Here is an 18,990-nt window from a genome sequence, read left to right on the forward strand (position 1 = left end):
ATTCTGGATGACAGCCATTATTAAAAACCTTAACAAATTAACATGTACCCAGAAAAAAATCCCCTAGAATTACAAGGGGTCTGTTCCAAGTTTTACAAAGAACAGAAGAGAATTAAAAATGGGAGACCTTCATTATCTAAACAGCTTCCAATTGGTGGATGATGGAGAACATTTCTCTAATATTATTACAAGAAAGCAAGAACCAGGAGATGAAAACTGCAGAGTTTTATATTTTGGCTAAACCTTAGAACAGAGCTCCCCAACATTTCCAGCTTTGCAGACTGGCAAGGGGGGGGAAGAGATGGTTCTGTGCAAGCAGTTGGCAAGCGTGCACGCATGCAGCTACATTTGCACAAGCGGCATGCACGCGCTCCTGCTACTCACGCAAATGGAGTGCATGCAAGTGAGGATGCGCACACACATTTTCCGCATCCCAGTTGCAATCCCCTCACAACCCACTAGTGGGCTGCGACCTATAGGTTGGGGTCCCGTGCCTTGGAAGATACCTCTTATGAGAGCCAGTTGCATGGTGTATTGGTTAAGGTGCTGCACCCATGAGCAAGGTGACTCAGGTTCTAGTTCTCTTTTAGGAACAGAAGACAGTTGGGAGACTTTGGGCCAGTTGGTTCCTTTCAACCCTGATCATGACTTGGAACAAGCCAGCTGAAAAATACAAGCCAGTTTTTGGAACATTGATTATAGGATGAGCACTAAGAACATTAGGAGGAGTCAGCTGGATGACCATGGTTCAGCCAATCCTGCTCAACCCAATCTACCTCACAGGTTTGTTGTGAGGAAAATAGGAGGCAGGAGTATTAAGTATTTTTTTCTGCTTTTAGTCTAATTCATAGTGTGTTATGGCTGTCATCATAGATAGATCTAGACAGCTATAGGTGTTGAAGATTAGCTGTTGGTTTTAAAAAAGCACTTGGGTGGCTAATAATCCTAAAATGGACGGGCAATTTTATCTTGCTGTAGCTTTGTTGTCTTTGTTGGTTTGAAAGAAGACAAAGAAAAAGACCCACTGTGGAAAAAAAAAATCTATCCTGTGCAGTTCATCTGCCAGAGATGGAAGCACTTGAAGATAAGTGGTTTACCAGCCAGAGAAAAACAGCTTCCAGCCTAGACTAACAAACAAACTGCCAAGCAGAATGCTTAAGCTCTTTCTGAAAATGTTAGTTTATTTTATGTTCTACAGTGAAGCTGGTATTTTCTACAGACATCTTTATCTTTTATATCCCAAACAACAGGTGGTGTTTTGTGTTTGTCTCAGCATAAGCTGTCCTTGAGTATTTATGGAGTTGTACTATTCAAACAAAACCCTTTACATGCACACAACTGAAACAAATAGAATCAAAGTATTTACTATCTAATCGAAACATATATCTTGGTGTATTTTGCAAAGAAAGTTTTAGTTAACATAGACAACACTCTGTGCCCAACAGTTGGACAAATTGTAAGGTAGTCTCCCTATGTATTAAATAAAATATGAAGTTGTTGTGAAGAGTAGCATATATGGTTAGAAATTATAACTGAGGGACAACGGTTCTATGATTAGTTTTGGGTTAGTTGTCCTACAGTATCCTGGTATAAAATTGTAAAGCTACAATAGGTTCTAAGGTTCATCTTCCTATGAAGTACATACGGGATTGCATATACAATGCATTCAGAAAGTATTCAGACCCCCTTCCCTTTTGTCAATTTTGTTATGCTGCAGCCTGAATCTACAGTTGTTGAAATTAATTTTGTTTCTCATTAATCTACATTCAGTACCCCATAATTTTAGCATAACAAAATTGACTAAAGGAAAGGAGGTCTGAATACTTTCTGAATGTACTGTATTTTTGCTTGCACACATTTCAAATATTGCCCTCTTCGGTTTGTCGGTAATCTACCACAACTGTGATAATTTTTTTCAACACTGTTGCAATATTCATTTTTCACACCTATGACCATTGTAGCATCCTTGTGGTCATGTGATCAAAATTTGGACACTTGGCGACTGTATTTATGATGGTTGCAGTGTCCCTGGGTCATTGATCACTTTTTGCGACCTTATGATAAGCAAAGAGGGAACCAGATTCACTTAACAGTTGTGTTACTAACTTAACAACTGCAGTGATTCACTTGATAAGAAAGTTACAAAATGGGGGCAAAACTCACTTAACAACCGTCTTGCTTTGCAATGGAAATTTTGGTCTCAATTGTGGTTGTAAGTCAAGGACTACCTGTACTAGTAACTTTCCACTCTTTCTATGTTAATGATAAAGACAAGAACATTTTTTCTTTTAGAACAAGTGACAAAATATTTGACACCAGCTGTAATACATTATGAATTCAGATTTTTATTTAATGCTCCGCTTCCCAAATGCAGTTCAGAATTCATTATTGACTTTCGTGCAAATGATGTGCAATAACATGTTTTTATTTCTAACCTAATTGGGGGAACAAAATCACAACAGAGGAAGTGTGACTTTTGTGGGCTATTAATGAGTCTCATGCATCCCAAATCCAAAGTCTATCTTTCTCTGTCCATTGCCTCAGAGTTGTTCATAATTCCAGATGCTGCAACAATCCAGCAATTGAACAGTGCTAATTAGTTTTCTATATTAACAAAAATTGTACATTTTAATTGCAAGCATTGGGCCAGTAACAAGACAAAGAAGTTTTAAAAGGGATTGGAGAAATGCTGAAGGGGTGCAGCTCATCAAAGTTTCAATGTCACCATCTGTAATCATTTCCAGGGTTTTACCTGAAATATACAAAGAAAACGAGGTCCCATGGGTTCTTCTACGTGTTTGAAGTTACCCAGGCAGCAACACTGTGCTCCTACAAAAATGTAACTTGGATAAGTGCAACCTTTTAAAAGAGAACTTTTCAAACACAATGAAAATTCTCAGCAAATGCATTAGATTGCTACCTGGGGTATTATAATCAGGAAGAATCCATAATTACATAGTTGCTTCATCAATCTCAAGAATATGCTCTGACAATTTTCCTGTTTGCTGATTGTTGAAAATGAAGCCGTAAACTCTCAAAGGTACTGCTCAAAAGTGCAATTTGACACAAAAAACAGCACCACCTTCAACCCTTCAACATTCTTTTTCCTCTTTCCCTCTTATCTGTGTTTATTTGTAGACTTGAAGAGCATTTATAGTTCAAAATAAAATACTATGATCACTAGGTCATAATGGAATGCTTCAGAGACAGCAGAGTGCCAATTTCAAAGAATACAGTGTTTCTTGATCATGAAAAGTTGACCAATTACTTATTTATTGTACCCATTTCTCTGGAAACCTTTTCTATTTCCTTTACTATCGTTTATTTATCAGGAGAGGGTTATCCTGATACTGCATCATAAATAACTACAGGTGTTTATCACACTTTAGTGAAAAGTGGGGGGGAAGCATTGATTGTTGTCACTTTAGGACTGAAAACATTTCAGAAGGTGCCAGCCTTATCTCTTAACTTAAACAGTTTGTCAGACTTTGAAGTTTAATCAGGCAGAAAAGGTGTGTGACTAAACTGCCTTTTCAGTACAATTGGCAAAGCATGAACAGATAAATACACTTTAATGAATTTGACTATAGGCAGAGTTAAAAGCATGCAAGATACTATGGCAGAATATCTGTTTTTGCATTATTTCTAAAGATGCAAAATAGGAGCCGTAGGACAAAAAACAAGGACTGGTCTGGTAGATAAGATAGGTGCTACTTGTGTTGAACCTCTTTTCAGATATGGTAATATAGTTAATGCTACTTATTGCAAAGGCCTGTCAGAAAAATTGAAAAGCAAATACACACTTAAGAATTTAGGACACGTAATTAGAGTTATCTATTTCTTTGGACTTGGATGGCACTCAGTGGCTCAGGATTAAGATGCTGGGCTTGTTGGCTGGAAAGCTGGTAGTCCAGGTTCAAGACCTGAGTGCCACATGATGGGATGAGCTCCCACCTCACCCCAGTTCCTGCCCACCTAGCAGGTCGAAAGCATGCAAATGTAAATACTTAACCACCAAGTTAACAACACTTGGTGGCATAATGTGGCCACATGATTGCGGAAATGTCTTTGGACAGTGCTGGCTCAGTAGCACTACCATGTTTCCCCGAAAGAAAGACTTACCTCCAAAATAAGTCCTAGCTTGATTTTTGGGGGTGGGCCTAGTTTTGGAGCGAAGTGCATGCCTAGGGCAGGGGTGAGGGGGATTGGAGCTGCCCCACGGACCTGGCACCTGCTTACCGTTGCAGCCAGGCTTCCCATGAATCAGCACCTGCCTCTCCGGCCCACTTCTTCTGCAGACAAAGGAAATGCCTCTGCAGCTGAGAATGGAGCTCTGGCATTTTACCATAAGAGATCTTCCGGAAAGGCCTCTGCAGCCAAGAACCAAGCTACATCCATAGCTCGGTTCTCGGCAGCAAGGGCCTTTCCGGAAGGCCTCTGATAGCGAAATGCAGGCCGGAGCTTCATTCTCAGCTGCAGAGGCATTTCCTTTGGCTGCAGAAGAAGTGGGCCGGCTGGGCAGGCTGTTGGTGCCACCGTGAGGTAAGACTGTGGAAAAGACACTTCCCAAAAATAAGACCTGATGCCTCTTTTGGAGGCAAAAATAAAAAATAAAAAAAATAAGACCAGGTCTTATTTTGAGGAAAACATGGTAGCAATAGCACTTAGACTTATATACCGCTTCACGGTGCTTTACAGCCCTCTAAGTGGTTTATAGAGTCAGATTATTGCCCCCAACAATTTGGGTCCTCATTTTACTGGCCTCAGAAAGATGGAAGGCTGAGTCAACCTTGAGCCGGTGAAATTTGAACTGCAGCCAAGAGTCAGCAAAAGTAGCCTGTAGTGCTGCATTCTAACCACTGTGCCACCACGGCTCATGGCCTTGAAACTAAAATAAGCCCTATCCCCTAGAGTCAGCGATGATTAGCAGAATAAAATTCACAGGGACTCCTTCACCTTCGCTTTGCCTTATTTCTTTAGACTAGCAGTAGCTCCGTAGTGTTTCCAACAAGATATTTTTCCAGATTCTGTGTAGAGATGAGAAAGTTTACACTGGACTTCTTTTGCACACAAAGCATTTCTACTTCTACTGATGTCCTTTACTTTCGAATATTTGGTATTATGTTCACTTATTAACCCCTTGTATATTATGTTTATCTGTGAATAATTCAGCATTTCAGACATGGTTGATTTTTCACCCTGCTTTTTTGTTGAAATCCTTTGTTGCTTGTTCTTTAATTTCCCTTTTAGCTGCGGATTTTAAAAAAATGGACTGTGATGTTCCCGAGGGTAGAAATACTATTTTCAAAGCACACCATCCTTATGTGAAGATCCTTTGTGAAGGAATTTATTTTTGATGCATATTTCAGATATTTCATTCCACTTGGATTTCCTTTTAGTAAAGGGCAAAGTATGATTAGTTCTTTGCCTGCTAATGGTACATTTTATTATTTGCTTCATGTAATTGTGCAGCTGAAAATAGAGTAAAGTTTATTTAATAAACCTTTCTTTATTGGAATTGGATAATTCTAGGTAAATTGTTTTAATGGGAGCTAGCCTTTAAAGTCAAAGTAATACAGACTTGCTAGAATGCTATAATATACTAGAAATATCTTACCATTTGCAATTAACAATGAATTCAGTTCCTCTGTCCAGTTCCAAGGACAATTTTGCAATAGAACTAGACTCTAAACTCCATTCAGAAACACAATCTTTTTAAAAAGTTCAGTTACATTCCAAGCATTTAGGTTTAAATCTTAGATTAGAAATTTCTTATTCCATTTTTTCTTCTGATGGTTAATTTCACTTGTACCCTTTGGACGTGACATTCTAGAGATTTATCTAGAGAGTCAAGAATGAAAGTGTAAAATATGTTAATGATAAAATACAGACAACCTTGGAGGATATAGATAACCTGGATTCATAAAAGTCTGGTCTCAAGTCCAGATATGGGTGAGAACCCTCAGAGGAAATAAGGAATTCCTGTCAAGAAACAATTTGTATCACAATCATGAAAATATGTTTCTCAGCATTATCTCTCTGCAAAGGATTTGAGGTGCTTCAACAGAATAATGGAGTTGGAAAGGACCTTGGAGGTCACCACGAGGTAAAAAAGATGCCGAGACTCTAGAAAGAGTACAGAGAAGAGCAACAAAGATGATTAGGGGATTGGAGGCTAAAACATATAAGGAGTGGTTGCTGGAATTTGGTATGTCTACTTTAACGAAGAGAAGGATGAGGGGGGACATGATAGCAGTGTTCCAATATCTCAGGGGCTGCCACAAAGAAGAGGAGTCAAGCTATTTTCTAAGGCACCTGAAGGCAGGACAAGAAGCAACAGATGGAAACTAATCAAGGAGAGAAGCAACCTAGAACTAAGGAGAAACTTCCTGACAGTTAGAACAATTAATCAGTGGAACAACCTGCCTCCAGAAGCGGTGAATGCTCCTAAGAAGAGATTGGACAGCTATTTGTCCGAAATGGTATAGGGTTTCCTGCCTGAGCAGGAGGTTGGAGTAGATGACCTCCAAGGTCCCTTCCAACTTTATTATTATTATTATTATTATTATTATTATTATTATTATTATTATTATTATTATTATTATTGATCATCGCACAGTCAGCCAGATGTTCAAACTGGATTTGGCATTTTGTCTATCTATGGAGTCCTTACCCAGGGCCTGGGATAGGCAGATGTGGATGTTTGATGGTATTACAGATGTCGTCGCAGGATGGAAGCAGTTCCTAGTAAGGCCGCCTTTTGCAATTGACTAATAGCAAATTTGTCGATGCCAATGGTGTTCAAGTGGTGCTCCAGTTGTTTTGGGATTGCACCCAAGGAGCCTATGACTATTGGTACTACCCTTGCTTGCTTTTGCCACAGTCTTTCTATTTCTATTTGTAGGTCTTTGTATTTTGTTATCTTCTCCAGTTCTTTCTCGTCTATTCTGCTGTCTCCAGGCACTGCCACGTCCACTATCCAGACTTTTTTGTCTTTCTTATCGACAATTGTTAAGTCTGGGGTGTTATGTTGCAGGTGCTTGTCTGTTTGAATTCTGAAGTCCCAGAGCAGTTTAATTTTATCATTTTCTATGACTTTCTCTATTTTATGATCCCACCAGTTTTTGCTTACAGGCAAATTATATTTCTTGCAGATCTTCCAATGCACCATTGTTGCTACTTTGTCATGCCTTTGCTAATAGTCAGTCTGTGCGATCTTCTTGCAGCAGCTTACCAGGTGGTCCACTGTTTCTTCAGCTTCTTTGCGTAGGCGGCACTTACTGTCTGTGGCTGTCTTCTCAATTTTGACTTTATATGCATTTGTCCTTAAGGCTTGGTCTTGTGCAGCCAGAATTAGTCCCTCGGTCTCTTTCTTCAATTTTCCAGCTCTTAGCCATTGCCAGGTCTTGTTATTATCTGCTTTCCCAGCTATTTTTTTAACGTATTGGCCATGTAGTGCTTTGTCTTCCCATGCCTCTATTCTGTTCTTCATTTGGTCTTTCTTGTAGGCCAGTTTGGTCTCTCCAGTAGTCAGTAAGCCTTCCTGATATACTAATTTCACTGCATCTTCATCATTGTTCTTCAGATATTCTTCCAAAGCCATTTTTTTTTCTTCAACCATCTGATATACTTGCAGCATTGCACGCCCACCTATTTGCCTTGGTAGATAAAGTCTGTCAATGTCACTGTGTGGATGAAGGGCATGATTGTCATTTTTATTATTATTATTATTATTATTATTATTATTATTATTATTATTATTATTATTATTATTATTATTATACCCCCTGCTCAGGCAGGAAATCCTATACCATTTCAGACAAATGGTTGTCCAGTCTCTTCTTAAAAACCTCTAGTGTTGGAGCACCCACTTTTGGAGGCAAGACATTCTCTCCTTGATGAGTTTCCACCCATTGCTTCTTGTCCTGCTTTCAGGTGCTTTGCAGAATAGGTTGACCTCCTCCCCTTCTTTTTGGCAACCCCTTAAATATTGTAATCTTTTTAACCTGAGACAATGTGAATCAAGCACTTCCCAGTTTATTTGTATCACTGAATCTTCCACTTGGTTTGCACAGTTCTGAAAGCATCTCTGTTCATAAAGGGCATTCATGCACATGCAGAGGCAACCAGAAACGGTTTTAAAAAGGGTCGCATGAGGTTTTCAAAAGATGTGCTCAGTATTCAAAGACACTTATATTTGCTGAGTGAAGCAAATCATTTGAATGCTAGACACATACCTAATCATCACATATTTATTTCTATCAAGAAATTTCTGCTTAATAATTGTGCATTTATGTACTAAAACATTGGAATTGCTGGCATTTCTCCTTGCAAGCTCAATGTTCGGTTTTCTCCCTTTTAAATTCATGGCAGCGGGAAGTGGATGGATTTCCAACAATAATGCAACATCTGGTGAGAAAACAACAGCCACACTTCTGCAAACTAATGAAGGTACTTTGGTTCAGAGAGCAGAGCATATTCCAGCAGGCAAGCGGACTCCAATGTGTGCTCATTGCAATCAAGTTATCAGGTTAGTATCATTGTCTATATACATGGTTGCTTTATGTGAGATGCAGGGCTGTACTTCTTATTCTACAAGGAACTTATATTGAATAATTTAAACCCATTGAATTGAAACTTATTCAGCGCTGTTCTTAGTTTAATCTTGAGTGCATTGATTCATAACTCTAAATAAATGCTAATTAATTAGGTTCATACAAGATGGCCAGCAAGATTAATGCATGCTTCCATCTGGAACTTAACATAAAGCTGAGAAAGTATCCACTTCTGTCCTCTGAAAATTGCTTAAGCATGTGAGTTCTTACATAGTTGAAATACTGCGAGTATTTTACTAGTTCTCATAATTGTCTCAATCATAGAATCCAGGAATTTGCATTGATTGGTATAATATCAAGCTTGTGGCTTATATGAGCATATTGTTAGAAGTGGATAGTCACACAGGTTTGGAAAGTAAAAGGAAAGACAAGTGAGAAGGTAATATAGTAGAATCACCTGGCATTCTTACAAAGATTATATCATGTTATTTCTTTACTCTTGCAGTGCAATACTTTGGGAAGCTTATGATTTGTTGTTGTTGTTGTTAATTGCGAAGTCGTGTCCGACCCATCGCGACCCCATGGACAATGTTCCTCCAGGCCTTCCTGTCCTCTACCATCTTCTGGAGTCCATTTAAGTTCACACCTACTGCTTCAGTGACTCCATCCAGCCATCTCATTCTTTGTCGTCCCCTTCTTCTATTGCCCTCAATCTTTCCCAGCATTAGGCCCTTCTCCAGTGAGTCCTTCCTTCTTATTAGGTGGCCAAAGTATTTGAGTTTCAACTTCAGGATCTGAAGCTTATGATAGCCTTCAGCTTTTGGGGTTGAGGTTTTAGCATAATTACAGTTCATGCCCTTTCAGGCAATATTACCTGTGAAAAGATAAGAACTGGATCAAGTGACATTCCACAGCACATCTGTGTTGTAGCCAAATGCACTGTACACCTAGTTACTATACACTAATGCATAAAATAACCATGATGTGCAAGTCTCCCAAATTTAAGAGTGGTATCTCATAACTTTTTAATTGATATCCTTAATTATTGATGTTTATCATCTAAAAGTTACCACATTTTTTGCAGTCTTATTACAGGGCCTCATTCTATCTTGCAATATCAACATGCTAAAGTACCTGCTTTTTCTCATGTACAATACCTGTGAAATATTTGTAGTAAAATTCTAATAGATTGCTAATGTGCAACAGCTGAGGAGTCTCAGAATATCATTGAATAAAATAATTAAATTTGTTGTCAATTTAAAATCTTGGTATTTAATATATTTCTGTATTCCTTACATGGAACGGAATTTTTTTTTTAAAAAAAGTATGAGTTTCTTTACATTCTTTTTCTCCCTAAGTAATCATGGTGTTACCATTACTGACAAAGAAAAATTTTCTGCAAGATAAATGAGAAACTAAAGTACAATTTAACTGTCACAAGAAGTGAAAAAACCATGTTGGATGGGAAAAAATACTTGAGATAAAGTTTGCATTTTTATCATGCCTTCATGAACCTTTAAAAATCAGGACAACCTCTGGTGATATATCAGCTACTTGGTGCTTACTTAATAGTATGAAAATACCCGTCTAACTTTCTGTCTTCCAAAGAATATGAATTTTCTATCTATATCTTTTCACTCATTGTCTTGCATGAATATTAACAGTTCAAGCAAATGATCTCCACAGAAGCATTTTTTCACAGCTATGGGACTACATCAATGACTTAATTTAACTCAATATTTTACTTTCCATTGACATAGTCATAGTTGGCTACCTCAGAATATAAAACAGCTGTGCATTTACACATTTCATCCAAATTATCTTCATTCGTGTAACAGGACGTTGACTGATTTACATAAATTTCGTATTTAAAAGGATTACTGCTGATGCTGTCCATCTCTGTTTGGAATATAAATCCAACTGATGCCTTTCTGTCAACTATATTATGTTTTTTTGCCTGCATGTGATTTCTACTAAGTCATGCATAGTATAAATAATAAAATTGAATAAGATTCTATGTTACCTCCTCAGTGGCATTAGATGTGCTAATCGTAGCACCAGAGTTAATTGATTCATTCAGAATATAAGATACTGGAAGTAATAATTTTCTTTTTCCACTCACTGGAGCTTTATTGCTCTTTAGGCTTCAAAATATGAAAATTCTCAAATGGCTGAAGAAAACTAAAGCAGACCAGGTCTAAATATTCTTTGCTAAATGGGAGTATCAAAATACTTAGCCGTCCTTCCCAGTTCCTATTATGCTTTCTTCCAAGACTGTACTTTTAGTGCAGACAATTGGAAACTTGATCCTAAGCAGGGCCAAAAGTCTTCCTCAGACTTGGTTTTTTCTAATGAGCCTCATAAATTAGCCCATGCTGTGAGAAGAGAGCAGTTTGTTAAACATAAGGTCTTAAATTGGATCCCTACATAGCTGAAAGAGCATCAGTATTAAAAGGTGCTTGTACAGAGGTTAAAGGGTATCAGCTTAGGCCAATTGTTCAGATAGCCACATGGCAGCAAGGTTACCTGTAGACATTCAAATGTTTGTATTTTTCAAATGACTTATTTTTTTCCCTTTTAATACATTTTTATTAGTTTATCAAAATATAAAATACAAACGGAAATTTTTAAAAAGTAATAGACAACTAGGAGGAGGAAAGGAAAAAAAGAAAGTATGGTGCAAAGAGGTTAAAGCAGGGGTGTCAAACTGCCAGCCCACGGGCCAGATGCGTCATGCCGAAACCGCACCCACCCCTTTGCCAGCAATGGAAAAAAAAGTTGTGATACGTTGCGACATGTCATGTGACATTGCGAGTTTGACACCCCTGGGTTAAAGGAAAGAAAAAAAAGTACCGACTTCCAACTCTCTTTAGCACAGTAGAAGATAACAACATTACAACCTCAACTTTTTACTCTAACAAAGTAGTATATAGTAGCCGTTTCTATAGCAACAAACCTATCTAATCAGCAAAAACAAAGTCAAAATCTCTCCTTTTTTTTTCATTGCAAGCACAAAATCCAGAAGCAATTCTCTTCTTTGGATAAAAGAGTCAGTTTGACTATCTCCGCTTCTCCTTGCTGTGGGGAATAGTATATGCTTCTGTTTATTCATTAATCCTTATAAACCAGTGGTTCTCAACCTTTTTAATGCCGCGACCCCCAACCGGTCATAAGTCAAGGACTACTCAACCGGTCGTAAGTCGAGGACTACCCAACTGGTGCAGCACTGTTTGCAAAATGGGACTTTTGGCGGGCTCGGCAGGGCAGAGACAGCCTGGACAATTCCTATTGGCTTTTGAAAGCCAATAGAATTAGACTCTATTCAAGAGAGTCTATTCTATTGGCTTTCAAAAGCCATTAGAATAAAAGGGAGTAGCACAGCTAAGGAAAAGGGGAAAAAAATGGCGGACTGCGTTGTTTGGCGACCCCCGACCCACAGGTTGAGAACCACTGTTATACACTGTCATAATTTATATTAAAAATTCCCTATATTATTTCAATTTTTAAAATGATTTCTTAAAGGTGCAAACATAGGGAAAATACTGCTTTATATATTTTGAGAAATATTTACCCTCTCTTATATATAGTCAGAAAATAGTTCTAGTGACGAAATGGCGTACATTCTTTTTTTCTTTTATATGAAACTTTTCACTTTGGTTGATTTAATTCTGGTTTTTGATTTGGAGGCACTAAACAAAAACAATATATTCAATCATTACGGTGAACACATCAGAGTATAAGGAATTTCTATCACGTGTTTATCACCTCGTGTAGAATCAGAAAGTTCTACCTTGATCTAGAACCATTTTTTAGAAATAAAATGTTTCAGTTTAATTGTATTAAAGCATAAGCATCTGTTCCAGAGTGAAGCACATTGTGAAACCTGTATTTATTCCACTTTTGGATAACATATAGTGTACTTCTAATATCTCTTACATCACTTTTAGGTCTTCAGTACCTTATGTTCCAAAACTGGGATTGTTTTTAGCTATCATAGTTTTTTTCAGAATTTGTCTTTGAGGAGATGAAAATATCCATTAAATGCTTACTTTGATCAGTGCTTTTTAATGGAATTAGATATAACCACTGATACCTCAAAATAAAATAAAAAATCCAGTAGAATTGTCTTCTCTCATTATCAATAAATTTTGTTTTCTGTCTCCTGAAAGAAGATAGGAAATAGATGTTTGACTGTATTTCATCAAACATGGAGTTTAAAATTAATATTTATTTTTATTTGAAATAGAGGGCCCTTCCTTGTAGCATTGGGAAAATCCTGGCACCCCGAAGAGTTCAATTGTGCTCATTGCAAAACTTCCATGGCTTATATTGGTTTTGTGGAAGAGAAGGGAGAACTCTACTGCGAGGTTTGCTATGAGAAGTTCTTTGCCCCAGATTGTGCCCGATGCCAGAGGAAGATACTTGGAGTAAGTAAAAGGTCAATTTGTAATTAACATTACAGATTAGATAACTCACCTCAAACCAGCTGTTTCTGTAACTAGTATTTATTGATTAAGGAACAATACAATAATTTCTTAATCTCAATTTCAAAATTACAATTCATCTGCAAAATTGTGCATTGCCTTTCTTTAGTTCTTCTCATTCCAGAATTATCCCATTGTACCTTAATCCCAGTCTCAGCACCTGGCCAGTGTTGTCTGGGATTGGAAGCAACCTGGATCTGGTTTTTATTTAAATGGAAAACACCAGAAATTCCAGAGCAGTGGATAAGCCTGGGAAATAGAAAAACATCCCAGTAAGAGAAAATCACAAAATTACTGTGATATTACTCTTAGGAAAACTGCATAGATGTATCTGTAGAGTCACAAGGAGTTGAGTTTGAGAGTAACTTTATCATGTGAAATTATGTAGAGGAGCCGGGATAGCATAGGATGCAGTATTGCAGGCTAAATATGCACATTGCAAGAAGTTTGATCCTGACCAGCTCAAGGTTGACTCAGCCTTCCATCCTTCCGATCAGTAAAATGAGGAGCCAGATTGATGGGGGCAATACAATTACATTGTAAACCACCCAGAGAGTGCTGTAAAATACTGTGGGACAGTGTATAAGTCTAAGTGCTATTACTAGTGCTATGTAGTTTGGGAAATGCTAAACTGGATATGAAAGCCAAAGTTTTAGCATCAGCTCTTTAAGTAGAGTTCAGAGAGGCGAGTGGTGTATGCTTATATAACAGCCAGTTTCTTGCTTGATAATGGCAGTTGAAAATCCAAACTAGTTATTCAAAATAGTAACCAATGAAACTGCTGACAGTAATGAATCCTGAATTATGATTATCCCCCGAAGCTGGGAAAAAATAATTTTTGAACAGAATCTTCCAATGTCAAATGGAAAGACTTTCCAGCATTTAAAAATGTTTCCAATTCTAAAATATCATCACTGAATTTTGTGATATTTAGAACACAAGGTGTCTAGAATTCATCCAGGTCCTTCTACCACAGTGGTTCTCAACCTTTCTAATGCCGTGACCCCATAAAACAGTTCCCCATGTTGTGGTGACCCCCAAGTGGGTGTGGCCACCAGTAAGAGGGAGTAGGACAGCTGGGGAAAAGGGAAAAAAATGGCGGACTGCGTTGTTTGGCGACCCCCATGAAATGGTCGTTTGACCCCAAATGGGGTCCCGACCCACAGGTTGAGAACCACTGTTCTACCAGATTTACAGTCCTTAGCATTTTGTTAAACAGAAGCTGTAGAGTTGATAACATCAATGCTCAAGACTTGCAGTTTCCAGTTTTTATGCTTTAATGCTATTCCAAAAATATAAAGAAAAAGCTATCTGATTCAAATATTAAAGTACTCACGCATAAATCCTGTTTGTGTTTTGGTTTGCTTTGCTTTGGTTTCTACACTAGGAAGTAATAAATGCTTTGAAACAAACCTGGCATGTCTCCTGCTTTGTGTGTGTGGCCTGTCACAAGCCAATTCGCAACAATATTTTCCATTTGGAAGATGGTGACCCTTATTGTGAGACAGGTGAGCATTACCTATAGCAACTCAAATGAGGGGAATAAAGAAATGAGAAGACATTAAAAAAAATACTGAGCTATTCTTTCCTTGCTGATGGGAATCTATCAGTTCAGCTGATAATGTTTCTATTTTTTAAATAAAAATTGAAAATAAGTCAATTGCATGCTGTTAGCAGCATCTAAAGTGGAGCAGAATGTCCCCCAGTTACGACAATAATTATTTCACAAACAAAATAGATGCCACAAAGTTGGTAAATTAAAAAAAATATACCACCAAGATAAAGAAGAATATTTGTAGTTCAGGGTTGAGGGGTCCTTGATGTTGAACTTGGTTGTTTACCTACAGACATTTCATTACCCAAACTAGGTAACCTGATCAGGGGTAGTAGAAAGTGGGGTTTAATCCAGCTTCACAACCTGAATAGAGGTAACAAAGTAATTACAAAAATAGTTGAAGCATTGATCTTGCAGTCAGTGAATTTCATGGGAGATTTCTCTTCAGTTGGAGTTTCAGGTGAAACGACAGGTGATATGACAGAATCAGAGATAGAAATTCAATGTTCACATTTGCAAATCATACATCTCTGATCTGCCCCTTTATGAACTTCTTGCACAGATTATTTTAGGCTGTTGTTTCCATGGTTAATGTAACAGAAGAAAAATCTTAGACTACCGTATGTGTCTGGGGTTGAAAAGGAAAACAGAAGCTCTTCAGTCTGTTCTGGCTACTGTTCTGTAGAAAGCTTGTAAACCTCTTAAAAGTCTAAACAGGAGCCAAGTTAAACAGGTCTACATTTGTTTTCAGTGAGATATTGTGAAATAGAGATGAAAGAACTTGTCAGATTTAAAATAAATATATTTGAATAATGTGTCATATCAAAGATAGCACACAAATTTGGCAAGGTTCTTGAGTTGACAAAGTAGTTCTCATTTAACTTCAAGCATTGAGTTGGTAGCTGGAGAAATGGGTGTACTTGATTGTTTATATAAATCACCACCTATCTTAAATAAATTGTGCATAATTTCACCTCTGCAATAAATAGATTATTGAAGTACATGTGTATGGTATGTACAGAATATGAAAAGAATTGTATAAAAATAGTCACATAATTTGTTAAAATTTCTAGATAAATTCTGCTTTGCATGTGATTATTTTATTATATCCATTACCATATAAATGGAATGTTATCTTGGTCTTTCTAACAGAATCAAATTATTTGATACAAAATGTTTATTCGGAAAATTACAGTGGCTCTAATAATTCCCATGTTGCTACTTAGTTTTGATTTTTTTTTTTTATGCATCATACCAATTCATCAACTTTCAATGTGAACCTCCAATTTCTGAGCTGCAAAAATCAGGACAGAAGTTGGAGAGCAATAAAGAATTCTCTGTATGATTTTTGCTGCCATTTGGTAGTGATAACTAATTTTGTACCCTTAATCAGATTGCCAGATAGCAAAATATTTAATCATTTTCCAAGCAACAGTTGTTAAACTACAAAGAGAGAAAGTCTTCAAGAATTTTGTCCACTGTTGTAGGCATTTATTCTCTTGTGGATTTTGCTGAAATTGCTGGTATTCTTTAGATGTCCATGTTATTGTATTCTACAGATTATTATGCATTATTTGGTTCCATGTGCCATGGATGTGAATTCCCTATTGAAGCTGGGGACAGGTTTCTGGAAGCCTTGGGCCATACTTGGCATGATACCTGTTTTGTGTGCTCAGTAAGTATAAAAACCATATTATGAGTCATGTATGGAGGAATGTGCAGAAGGTGGAGAGGAGTGAAAAGATAAGAACAAGCCAAACTGGCAGAGCAAAACGTCCAGCATCAAGTCCAGCATTCTATTCTCCACAGATTATAATGAAAAGCCCACAAGCAGACCATGAATGTAACTTCTCATTAACAAGAGTATGAAGAAGTTCAAATGTGCAAGCAATAGTTATTTAACATAGAATTCCATCATTTAGTTCATCAGGCATTATGGTTATTGCTAGTCAGTTACTCATGCTTTGATCCTGTCTAGGCTACATGCATTAGATGTTGGGATGCTATTACAAGGGGGTTTAAAATTTCAGCTGCTTATGAAAGCTTAGTATTTAGTATTTGGTCATTCCCACATTGGGTTCACATTAGAAACAATTATTATCTTATTTCCAAGCCTATTCATGGTGCTAGTGTTGATTTTCAAAGACTAAAAAAATAAGTGTAAAACCTAGTGTTAAAATTGTACTCTTAGTATTTGGTTTTTATAGTAAATTTTTTGATAGATTTTTGTTTTACATGATTGTAATTGTAAAACACAGTTTAGAAATGTTTAATAACAACCATCAGGAAAATAGAGTTGGGGAAAACTATGCAGAAGTCAACAATATATTTAAGAAGAATTTCTTAAAGCTGGAGCGGAATTCTCAATAGCCCATAGAAAATGAAAAATTGTGAGTGGAATGCTAGTTGATTCTCATGCAGAAAAAAAGCAAGGAAACTCAAAAAAGAGGGTAAATGGATTACAGAATGTGGAAGTCAATATGATCATCTGAACCAGGACATTTTGCACCACTTTCTTGTAGATCCCACTTTTATATAATAATTCACCATGACAAAAGCAAAGAAATTTAGTTAGTTCAATAAGACATTGAGTACTGAATGGATCTGTATTTTATGTATGTATATAAAATTTTAGAACACTTGGTTTTAATTTTATGCTATTTCAGGTATGCTGTGAAAGTTTGGAGGGCCAGACTTTCTTCTCCAAGAAGGACAAGCCTCTATGTAAGAAACATGCTCACTCAGTGAACATCTGAAAAATTAAAAATTACTCAAATAGAGAAGAAGAAAAGAAGATGGTTGGGTATTGGCCTTCAAGATGTATTTATACAAACTTTAAATTTGTAGAAGCAATGACATGGGAAGGAATAAGGTTTATGACTTCACATGAAACAGAAAGGAGCATAACTAATTAGCTTTGGCCTCAGAGCTTTTGGTTGTGTTTCAGTTATGAAACTGAAATTTTCAATTCAGAATTAATTTGGAAGGCATCAGGTTGGAAATAACTAAATTAAAGTATATAATAAAATATTGAAGCTAAATGTTTGTTATTAATGAGAGTAAATCTAAAAAAAAGTGGATGTTGCTGATTGGTTTTTATAATCAAGTAATATTTTGCCTTAATCCAATATTTTGTGGTAAATTTTGCATTATTATTTAAATACTGTAAGTGATATGCAGCTTCTTGGATACTGCAAGAAAGTAAAGAGGGTGATGCAAGAACTGTGGTACTTAACAAATCTAGAATTGGGTTTGTAGCTGCTTTTCAGGTAGGGACAAACATTTTGTTTAATTGATCAGTTCAGGTAGAATCAAGCTCTTTATCAAAGAAACATTTGTCAGTGAACTGAAAAGAAAAGTCTTCATTATCTTTCCTCTGGCTTTAGACATCTTTGCATGTCCAATTCTGCTAGTAGGGTTTCCAATCCCTTTTGAAGGCAGAACTCTTATAATTGTATTCTGCTGAAAGAACTGTTAGATATTTAGATTTTCCAAAATAAAGCTAACAACTATTGGCACAAAAGGGAGCATTAATGTTTTTTAGAGAATTTGAAACAGTTATGTGTCCACATAGTTCCTTTAATTCCCATGGGGAATACAATTTGTCTTTTGCCTTCATAAAAAAGTTAAATAAACTTCATCCATCAATGATGAAAAGTTCTGTAAGTGTTCAAGAAGAATATGTGCATTATTTTGAAAAACAGCAGATATTAAAAGGAGTCTAAGTAGTACACATAGATAGGATTGAGTCAAGCTCTTGATTACATAAAATAAGTCTATAACTTATCATTTACATTGTGTGCACATAGCACTTATTTTATTGCTGTAACATACAGAAAAGGGTAGGGGATTTTAATTCTAGCTTTCTTAGGCATAGTAAGTACTGAGATTTTTATTTTCTTTTATGGTTTTGCCATCAGCTGCTTTTATCATATGTATATAAAATACATACTGAATTATGTTGAATTTCCATGCTTGTTTGCTTCTATACATGTGTGTGCATGTGTGTGTGTGTAAGTGTATTAACTAACTCTTCGTCCTGTATATCTCAGCTCCTCTTTTGATAACATTAGGAAGAAGAGAGAAAAAGGAAAGACAATTGATAATGTAATGTATTCTTTAATACAAAGGTTTAAAGCAGTGGTTCTCAACCTTTTTAATGCCGTGACCCCCCCAACCGGTCGTAAGTCAAGGACTACTCAACCGGTCATAAGTCGAGGACTACTCAACTGGTGCAGCACCGTTTGCAGAATGGGACTTTTGGTGGGCTCAGCAGGGCAGAGACAGCCTGGACAATTCCTATTGGCTTTTGAAAGCCAATAGAATTAGACTCTATTCAAGAGAGTCTATTCTATTGGCTTTCAAAAGCCAATAGAATAAAAGGGAGTAGCACAGC

At 36.9% G+C, this 18,990-nt stretch overlaps 1 protein-coding gene across 12 annotated transcripts in view; it reads left to right on the forward strand.

The window, feature by feature from the left end:
- PDLIM5 (PDZ and LIM domain 5) overlaps positions 1-18,675 on the forward strand; it is a 142,129-nt gene extending 123,454 nt beyond the window's left edge. For all 12 annotated transcript variants that reach the window (XM_039322865.1, XM_039322867.1, XM_039322870.1 and 9 more), the window contains 5 exons: positions 8,374-8,530; positions 12,802-12,982; positions 14,427-14,547; positions 16,154-16,269; positions 17,261-18,675. In XM_039322865.1, coding sequence (XP_039178799.1) covers positions 8,374-8,530; positions 12,802-12,982; positions 14,427-14,547; positions 16,154-16,269; positions 17,261-17,350 — 665 coding nt within the window. In that variant the 3' untranslated portion in view covers positions 17,351-18,675. The remainder of the gene's footprint in view (positions 1-8,373; positions 8,531-12,801; positions 12,983-14,426; positions 14,548-16,153; positions 16,270-17,260) is intronic.
- Positions 18,676-18,990: the final 315 nt, after the last annotated feature.

This window comes from Crotalus tigris, unplaced genomic scaffold, assembly GCF_016545835.1.
Source record: "Crotalus tigris isolate CLP2741 ecotype Arizona unplaced genomic scaffold, ASM1654583v1 scf7180000024151.2778019, whole genome shotgun sequence".
NCBI classification, from domain to species: domain Eukaryota; kingdom Metazoa; phylum Chordata; class Lepidosauria; order Squamata; family Viperidae; genus Crotalus; species Crotalus tigris.